The sequence below is a fragment of the Ipomoea nil genome, unplaced genomic scaffold (genome assembly GCF_001879475.1).
Source record: "Ipomoea nil cultivar Tokyo-kokei standard unplaced genomic scaffold, Asagao_1.1 scaffold1574, whole genome shotgun sequence".
In the NCBI taxonomy this organism is placed as follows: Eukaryota; Viridiplantae; Streptophyta; class Magnoliopsida; order Solanales; family Convolvulaceae; genus Ipomoea; species Ipomoea nil.
Window position 1 is genome coordinate 181,849 of NW_017618002.1, and position 10,144 is coordinate 191,992.

A 10,144-nucleotide genomic window follows, 5' to 3' on the forward strand; every position below is an offset into this window, starting at 1 on the left:
TGCAAGCGGAGGAGGTCGAGAAGCAGTCCAGACGCCGTCGAGGAAGCCGGTCGGAATTTCTCAGCAGCTGTCAAGTGAATCTCGCCAAAGTGAGGTGGAAATTTGGCCGTTTATTAGCCCAGCAGGATTTTTCCCCATATAAATACACTCACAATGACGTTTTTACCCTCATCTCAAATTAATTTGAAACATTAAATGTTTTTCCGGCCAAAATTGGCAGGCAATTTGGCCAAGAGGACCAAATGTGCTAATAATTGCATAGTTAAAGGTTTAAATTGGGAGTTTTGAAAGTCACATACTCAAATTATCAGTACCCTAATAGTCACAGGACCAAAAGTGCAATTTGTTCCGTTTTTTCCTATGTGGAGGAAACTGCTTTCGTATGCTGGTAAGGAGGTGCTTTTAAAAAGTGTGGCTAAATCTATGCCTATCTTTTCAATGAGTGTTTTTTTGCTACCTGAAACAGTTTGTTTATCCATTGAGAGGATGATGAATAAATATTGGTGGGGAAGTGGTCCAGAGAGAAAAATTCATTGGAAAGCTTGGGATAAACTATGTGTCCCTAAGAAATATGGAGGTTTGGGTTTTAAAGATCTCTGTGCTTTTAATCTGGCGATGCTAGGGAAACAGGCATGGAGATTCCTTACTAATCCTGGTTCCCTAGCTGCGAAGGTTTACAAAGCTCGTTACTATCCAACGACTTCCTTTGTTGATGCGACTATTGGGACTTCTCCAAGTTATTGTTGGCGAAGTATTATGGTTGCACATGGTATGGTCTGCTCTGGGGGTACGTAGGAGAGTTGGGAATGGTAAAACAACATTAATTTGGGGCCACCCATGGTTACCTGATGACCCAACCCCCTAGTTCAGATAGTTATGCCAGAAGAACTGCGAGAAGCTTTGGTGGTAGGCCTAATTGACCAACAGACTAGTACATGGGATCCTCATATTTTATCTGATTTGTTTCATCCGGATGATGTGACTCGTATATCTAGAATCCCTATTAGTCCGGATTATGAGGACTCGTGGTATTGGCTCAGTGATCCAAAAGGATTATATATACAATTAAAAATGGTTACAAGCAGATTGTTGGTAATTTTGATCATAACCCATGTGCTTTTGATAAATGGGTTACACTATGGAAACTGAAAGTCCCGCCAAAATGGAAAACGTTTCTGTGGAGAGCATTGTGTGACATGCTCCCTACCACAAATAATTTACTTATACGGAGAGTCGAAGTTGACCCAACATGCCCAATGTGTGGATTATCTCATGAAAATATAATGCATTCACTTGTTTCTTGTGATTATTCTAAACTTGTCTGGAATGTTACGGAATTACCAGTCACAAATATTGTGGCTGATTCTTTTCCTATATGGCTCATGGATGCGATGGTTAATTTAACAGAGGAACAATTTTGCATGGTGGCTGTCGTTCTCTATCACTTGTGGAATGCCCGGAATGGAGCCGTGTGGAATGGGATGTTGATGCGGCCAGATTGCGTATGGAGAAGGGCTGCAGCGTCGTTGCATGCGTATGTAGCAGCGCATCAAGGCTCTCCACGGTAGTAGCACGGTGCGACAGCAGCAGCGCCTCCTCATGCCCGGCCTCGCTGTTATGTAGATGCAGGCTATCGACCGATCTCCGAAGAAGGAACGTATGGCGTGGTCCTGCTAAGTCCAGATGGCTCGTTCAAAGTAGCAACAAACGGAAAGCTCCCGAGTTGCTTCTCACCCCTTATGGCTGAAGCGCTTGCCTGCAAGGAGGCTTTATCTTGGCTTAAGGAACGAAACGAACTGGACGTGGATCTCCTCACAGATTGCTCAGAGTTACGAAATTCCTTACACTCCACTCCTACGATTATCTCATCTTATGTCGAGGTGGTAGTAGACCAGTGCCGGATGATAATATCTTTATTTAATTATTGCTCTTTAAATATTGTTTCTAAATCAGTTAACTTACATACTCATACTTTAACATCAGTAGCTATTGATCAGGATGTCTCTTTGTATTGAGATTTTATCCCTCCTAACTCTATTGCTTCGCTCGTTCGCTAATATATGCCACTGCTTTTGGCTTTCAAAAAAAAAAAAAAAAGCTTAATTAACTCAATCCGATAAGTTTGATGCCCAAACGGGTTGAAGTCAAACCGGGTTCGTGATTTGCTGACAGTTACCGGTCCAGTTTGATTAAAGAGTCATACATAGCAGACTGGCAGTGAGCTCCGCCTACTCGATCAGCTACGGAGTCGCCGGCGTCGTAATCATGTCAATAGAAATCAAATTTTCCCGATCAAATCGTATCTTTCGCCCTAACGTACTCTCTCTCTCTCTCTGTACACACACACAAATATATGTATCCAAATATGACTACAGATTTTGGCTTATAATTTTTAACTTATTTTTTCTCGATAAATGTTCATTGCAGGAACCTCTGGAGGGAAAGGTCGTAATTAATCTGGATTCGTCCATATCTCACCGGGGCATTCGGCTCAAAATCAGTGGATCAGTCAATTTGCAGGTTCTAATTTCCACTTTCAATAATTTTTTGATAAATTTGTGTTATAACTTAAAATTACACAGCTTCAGGAAATAATTTATGAGCAATATTTTTTTTTTATTATTTTTAAATTATGCTTATTATCAAAATTTTAAATTTGAGCTTTTAGGTTCGTGGAGGATCAGCTGGGATAGTAGAGTCCTTTTACGGCGTGATTAAGCCTATCCCCATTGTGTATGTTCCCCTTTGCTACTTAACAAGTCAATAATTGCAGTTTTTTTATTGGGAACTTGATTTATTGCATTTCTTGATGTGAAGTTTAAAAGTGTGATGAAAATTGGAAGTAGAAGCAAAAGTGCAAATAAGTGCTTTCTTGGTCCGTTTTGAATATATCCTTATTTTTTCTGCTTTTTCTAGTCTGACTACAATGAGTTCACTTCATGTAGGATGAACATTTTGTGTACAGAAAATGTTTTAGGTTTTTGTTATTCACTTTACTGGAAAGTTTTCCTAGAAACCTCACTTTTACACCAGCAGGGTAAAAAGCTTTTACGAATCAAAAGATACATGTTTTCTTTTTCTTGTTATTGTTATGGAGTATTATTTTTTCCATAAATATTCCTAACCAAACAAGTGTAATGTGTTTTCTAGCAATACTAACTAAATGCTGGAAAATCTTTTCATGTTAAACATTTTCCTTTCCCCAAAATTTTTTCATATTAAGTGAACAGGGTATTATTATTGTTTAGTGGATTCTGTTGATGACATGTTTTTCAGGGTAGGCTTTGATTTTCTGTTTTGCTAACATATATTTACTGAGTCTTGCTATTTGCAAAATATGTGGATATGATGCAATGAATTTACTAGGCATTTGATCTAACCAAGCTAAACAAATTAAGTGTCTCTTTTCTTCTTTGTTTTGTGGCCTTTGGTTTCACATGGATGATATGACAATGCTAGTTTTTCCCATTTTGCCTGTTCTTCGTGATATTGATATTTTTACGTGTTTTGATTCATATGAGATTGCAAGTTTCTACAATTTTCCCTGGTGAATTCTTCTAAATTCCTTGTGTCTTAATTGTCGCCTTTACTACAAATAAAATTTTGCCAATGCATCACAGGAATAAGAGTGTGGAAGTCCAGAAACCTGGAAGGATTGGTTCTGGTAAAACAGAGGTATATTGTGTTCCGGATTAACACATTCCTAGAAATAATGACTTCTGCATAAAAGGTTGATTCCTTTATGGAATGCATCTAAAGAATAGAATTCAAGAATGAAATGTGATGGGCGTGCACAAGTTATGGTGAAGTTAAAAGAATAAAAAGAGATATTGTGTATGGACTAGAACTCCAATTTGTTTGGTATCAATATACTGTACTTTTTTTCTTTTTTTAAATTTTTTATCCACACTTATCCTTTTTCTTCTTCTAGATCCCATTTTCTGTGGTCCTGAAAGATAAAGGAGAAGAACAGTTTGAAAAATTTTACGAAACATTTCATGGAGGAAACCTCAGCATCCAGGTCTAGTTTTTGTTGTAACCATCAATCTATGTTTGTTGCTTTAACCATACTGTACTTTTGAAGCATCTTTACTACAATTGTCTCATTCTTGGTGCACCTGTTGTCTTAGTATCTGGCCACCATAGATATTGTCAGAGGTTATCTGCAAAAATCTTTGACTGCCACAATGGAGTTCATTATTGAAAGTGAAAAAGGTAGGGGACATTTTGTTGACTGTCTTTTTGGTATTTTCTTTCCAAATGAATACAGTGAGTCAACCTTTTCCATGATTTTTTCTACAGATACTCTCCCAGAGAAACCTATTTCTCCTGAAATGGTCTTCTTTTATATAACTCAGGACACTCAACGACATCTATTAGTTTCTCATCTGAAATTAGGTTTGCTTCTTAGATTTTCCTCAGAGTATTGCATCTTGATAGTATGTTTAGATTTGTCTACTGAAGCATAAAGCTGTTTTCCCTGAACAGGTGAGTTCAAGATAATTGGTAAAGTATGTTCCCAGTGTTCGTTAGCCGATCCTATTGTTGGTGAGCTGACAGTTGATGCATCTGCGGTCCCCATTCAGTCCATTGACATTCACTTGCTTAGGGTAGAGTCAATTCTGATTGGGGAAAAGATAGCGACTGAAACCTCTCTGATTCAGACAATACAGGTATGAAGTCACTAGTATGTTTTCATATGCTTTGATTGTTACACATTACACCCCATCTTTTGCTCTTGATCAATTTCTTCTTTTTGCTAGATAGCAGATGGAGATGTGTGCAAACAGTTGACTCTACCCATTTACATAATTCTTCCACGTCTTTTGACGTGCCCCACCACTTTTGCAGGGTATTTTGATTGCACAATTATGTATTTTGCTTTTAAATTGTGCCTACACTTATCTAGTGCTTTGATTTTCTAATATAGTGCCCTAGAGCTTATGTTGTATGACTTATCTAATGTAATTGCAGTACCTATCTTCTTTATGTGGTTATAATTCACACTTGGTATGTTATGGTTAACTGTTCCATTGTGCAGACCATTCTCAATAGAGTTCAAAATGACTATAGTCATTACTTTTCAGTCGGAGCTATCCAAGTTGAATCACAAGTCTGATTTCCAAACCCCAACAGCATGGGTAAGTATCTTTTGGTTTATATTTTTCAATAACCACTATTTTCTATCTGCATGTAAGCTGAAATGTCATATTTTTTAAACTTAGACGGCAATGGAAAGTATACCTTTGGAATTGGTACGGACAAAGTGAGACAACAAAAGGAGGTAGTTGCTCAACTCTTTGCCAATAAGGAATTCAGGCAAGAAGTTGATTAATAAAGTCTTGCCTTAAGCTTTACATGTTTGTGTGCATGTTTGTGCAGAACTGAGTATTTCTCGTGCAAACGAAGTTTTCTTAACAGCAATGACTGCTATTTCAGTTTTGGCACGTCAACTGAATCCAACAGAATATGCTGTGCCGATTGTGGGACGCATTTATCTTGTTGGAAATACAATTTGTTAATCTCTCTCAACCCAATTTGTACAGATCAATAATAATCAAGCTTTTAATACAAAAAGGTCATTGGAGGGAGATGTTTTTTGATTATTTGCTTGAACTTTTCAGCGCATCTGATAATAGAAGACAAATAGAAGGCCATAGGAAGTTTGGCTATTAATCAAAATCATATGGGCACCAGAACACAATGTAATTTTGCAATGCACCATTATTACTAATCTTGTTTGTCTGTCATTGTGCATTTGGTTAAAGTTCTCCTTTATATGATCTCTTAGCTAACTTGGTCAAATTTTTTTTTTTAGTAATTACAAGTTTTAAACTTCGATTTTGGCCTACTTGATTTGAGCCAGTCACTTATGGACGACTTAAGTTGCCTCATTGTGACCTTTTGTCAATTAAGGTTATAATACGAGGTTTACCTAATATACACCTAGCATAGATGCTATAGTTTCCTTAGTCACGCAAAAAAAAAAAAAAAGATTGGCACTATGGTGGTGTTTGGTTTAAGTATTATAAGATTATTACTAGGTAATGTAGCTATAATATTGTTTTTTTTTTTTTGATAAAGGTATAATATTGTTATATTACTTCAAAACTAATATTTTCAGTTTGCCCTTGTTATTTTTTTTTTTCTTTTTGAAAATTAAAACCAGCAATCAATTAATTATTAATTAAATGTTGAATACATGAAGGGTCATTAAGAAATCAAAAACTAGATTCAGACTGAGAATTAGCAGTCTGAGCTAACGCATGAGCAAGTTTATTAGCTGATCTAGGGATAAAACATGTGTAGATGACATGTTAAGTAACCTTTATATAATAAGCAGCAGCAGCAGCAGATGACATTAAAGTAAATTAAAAGTAAATTAATCTATATAACTTAAATATAATTCTTTATTTAAAATATTATCTCACAACTCAAGCTTACACTTTTAAAATTTTACATTTTATAAATAATTCTATTACCTAAGGTAATGCTCTGGAACGACGGGAAGGAGGAAAACATGCTAGAAAGACAATCTATAGACAAAATCAGCTGGCATAATTCTACTAAACGACTATAAATAATTATGTAAACTAAGACGAGATTGATTGTTATGTGGTACCCCAATCAAACAAGTCTAATCCCTTCCTATAGCTTTATAATGGAATAATGGCCTCAACTTTAGATCTATAGGACTATAACATGTAACATAAAAAGCAAAATGAAGTAATCATTAAAGATAGCAATTATTTAGACAGTAAAGATGTCTCATTACCAAAAGTGGGGTTGAAGCAAAATGTGCAAATATAGTTACACCAAAGGCAGTAACTTTGGAGAATTTACTACTACAAAATCACCAACCACCTTTTACTCAACTGAGAACTCATACACCATGGTGTGTTGATACTTGTCCCCAGGCTGGACAATAATGGATGGGAAATTTGGTGTGTTGACAGCATTTGGGAAGCCCTGAGTCTCTAGACAAACCCCTGCATGCTTATTGTAGACAGCTCCACCCTTTCCAACAACCCCATTCACATAGTTCGCGGTGTAGAACTGCATGCCAGGGGCATTCGTCCATAAGTTAAGAGCCCTTGCGCTCTTGGGATCCTTAATCTTCACCGCATGTTTCAATCCAGACTTCTCGACGACTCCACAGTCAAGTACGTAGTTGTGGTTGTATCCTAAACCAACCTGCTGGATATCCCGGCCAATCTTCTTCTCAGTGGTGAAATCAAACGGAGTGTCTTTAACCGGCTTTATTTCTCTGGTAGGAATAGTGTTCTGGTCCACAGGGGTATAGTGATTAGCCCACAACTGAGCAGTGTGTTCAAGAATGTCCCCTGAATTGTGGCCGGCGAGGTTCCATTAAGTATGTTGAGCCAAACTTACTGGAGTTGCCTTGTTTCCAGGAACAACTTCCATGTCAAGCCTCAGTGTTGTCTTAGCAGTAAGACTGTATGTTGCAGTAATGGAAAGATCTCCAGGGTAACCTAGTTTGGATACAAAGTGCAATATGAAAACAAATAAAAAAAAAAAAAATATCAATAAAGATTGCATTACAAAGATGTGATATGTACCTTCATCCCCATCATGGGCTCATGGCTATGATATTTAAAGGTAATTGATGGATTTTCACCCTCCTTAAATTCAGAAACCTCCCAGACAACCTTGTCATATCCCTTCATTCCACCTTAAACAGAAAAAACAGGCAAAATAATTCAACTCACTAGGTTGTGTATATTGGTAATAATCACAATGTTCAAAGTTCAATTATCTATTAGCCTTCTTGGCTTGAGCCAATCATCACAATTCACAAAGCAGGCTTCACCCGGTGCAAAAGTGCACTTCGGGTAGTGGTTGAGGGCTTCTCTTAAATGATCCTGCTTGACTCAAACTAAGCTACTATCCAATATCTCATCGAATCAAATAGCAACGAAATAGAATTTATACTACATTCTGATTCTGAAGAATTTTGCACATCGAGACTCTCACCATGGAGACTGTTGGGGGGCCTGTTTAATGGCAAAGAATATTCAACTCCATTGAGTGTGAATTTCCCATCTTTGATCCGATTGGCCACCCGCCCCACAATGCATCCAAAGTATGGAGCCATCCCTTTCTGAACTCATCTCCTCATCATCATCATCATCACCAATTCCTCATAAGAAAACACAAAATATCAAATGGGTTCACAAAACTCACTTGGTAGGGTTCAAGCGTGTCGAATCCAAGAACCACATCATCCAATTTCCCTTCAAAAATCACACAAGCAAGAGAATATCGGATAAAGATGGGATCTTTATATCAGTGAATTGCGAAACGATTTGGATGACAGAAATGAAGGCGGCATACCATCTTTATCAGGTACAGACAAAGAGGTGATGGTGTAGCCATAGTTTGAAACCTTAACTTTGATTGTGCCATTGTTGAGTTCAAAGATATTTGCTTCCGCCATTGTTCTAGAATCTGAAAAATTCTAGAGATACACCAATTCTAGTTTACAGATTACAGAGTATAAACATTAGGCTGTAGGAGTGAATAAAATAGGTTTTATATAGAAAAGTTGTAATGTACTAGTCATTAATAGGTTAAGAATTTACTCTAAAATAGAGATGTAACGTATGAATGAACTTAATATGACTTCAATTGAGGTCCTAGATGAGCATATTAATCTTTGATTTATAATAAAAAGTTTACAGTTACTATCCCATATAGTTGATCCGCTTGATTAAAAAAAAAACAAATCTGTAATTTGAATTTAAAATAAATAAATAAATAAAATTGTCAAAATAAAGACCATCCTGCTAAAAAATTATATTATTTTTTTGTTTTGTTTTGTTTTTTTTTTTGTTTTGTTTTGTTTTTTTTTTGTTTTTTTTTTTTTTTTTTTGTTTTTTTTGTTTTTTTTTTTGTTTTTTTTTAAAAATCAAAATCAGTAGTATTATTAAATCAGGGAGATAGAATGTGTCAACCACTCATATCCTTAACATTCTTTAGACAATTACAAATTCAATTTTCTACTATAGCAGTATGAGACGGTCAATTATGTAGTTTTTTTGTCCCTTAGAATCAAAAGATGGGCTTTACTTCGTGCATATATCCTCAACTATTTAGTCCTCTATCTCTTTGAATCAAAAGATGGGTTTTACTTCATGCATATATCTTCTAATAGTAACTACTTCATGCATATATCCTCTAATAGTAACTATATATGGGTGCTATGCTCAGGGGCGGACCTACGGTGGGGGCAGTACCACCACCCTATATATAACCCTTGTATGTATATATGTACGTATATATAGTACAAGGTTTAAATATAAGTAAAAGAAAACAGCAAATATTAATAAAAGAGAAGTTACCCCAGATGGTAGAATATGCGTGTTAGTCTAAAGAAGGTTGGGGGTTTAATTCTATGCTATGTTGACTTTCAAAATATATGTATATAGTTTTATATTAATAATAAGATGCGTAATTTATAATGTGTTTTCTATTAGAATTATTTTATCAAATTAATTATGTTTTATATTTTGCTATAAATATTTTTATTTTTTTCGCTCATATTTAACAATATTTATGGCTAACTTCAGATGTGTTAGTATTATTTATAATGTGTTTTCTATTAATAATAAAATGTGTAATTTATAATGTGTTTCTATTAGAATTATTTTATCAAATTAATCATGTTTCATATTTTGTTATAAATATATTTTTTCCGCTCATATCTAACAATATTTATGACTAATTTCTTAACTATTTCATTCTTTTTAAGCTATCTCTTTTGTTTTAATGTTTCGCCCGCCCTGAACAAAATTTCTGAATCCGCCACTAGCTATGCTTGCTATGCTTTGCTAGTAGGCCGGCATCCCAAACAAGTGGCGGAGGATCAAAAGAAAACTTAAGGCATTTTTCAAAAGATGTAATGTTGAAGCTAGCTCAAAATATTACAAACTTAAAATAAAATGTTATTAGATATTAAACCTTTTTAAAATTTAGTGTTTTTAATTGTTCAAAAAAAAAAAACTCCATCTTATAATTGGCAATATTATTATGGCATACTAAGATAGGTTTAGCGTGTGTCCGTCCAGCTCTACAGACGACTGATCAATCAGAAGCAACAACAGAAGGACTGACACTGAAGATC

The 10,144-nt window shown here is 35.6% G+C and overlaps 1 protein-coding gene and 1 pseudogene across 4 annotated transcripts; one reads left to right on the forward strand and one right to left on the reverse strand.

Moving 5' to 3' along the window:
• The first annotated feature begins 2,168 nt into the window (after nt 1-2,168).
• On the forward strand, nt 2,169-5,750 carry LOC109190207 (Down syndrome critical region protein 3 homolog). Of its 4 annotated transcripts, XM_019340659.1 has the most exons (12): nt 2,172-2,316; nt 2,428-2,520; nt 2,669-2,733; nt 3,621-3,675; nt 3,932-4,021; nt 4,131-4,215; nt 4,303-4,398; nt 4,489-4,673; nt 4,764-4,852; nt 5,042-5,141; nt 5,226-5,284; nt 5,383-5,750. In XM_019340659.1, the coding sequence occupies exons 1-11, from the start codon at nt 2,266-2,268 to the stop codon at nt 5,268-5,270; spliced, it is 954 nt and encodes a 317-aa protein (XP_019196204.1). In that variant the 5' UTR covers nt 2,172-2,265; the 3' UTR covers nt 5,271-5,284; nt 5,383-5,750. The 4 variants fall into 4 exon arrangements, 3 of the variants coding, with proteins under 3 accessions (XP_019196205.1, XP_019196204.1, XP_019196203.1); XR_002055675.1 differs by lacking the exon at nt 4,764-4,852 and having other exon boundaries at nt 2,169-2,316; XM_019340658.1 differs by having other exon boundaries at nt 5,226-5,750.
• Nucleotides 5,751-6,727: 977 nt separating this feature from the next.
• LOC109190206 lies at nt 6,728-8,526 on the reverse strand (annotated as a pseudogene).
• Between the last annotated feature and the right edge of the window lie 1,618 nt (nt 8,527-10,144).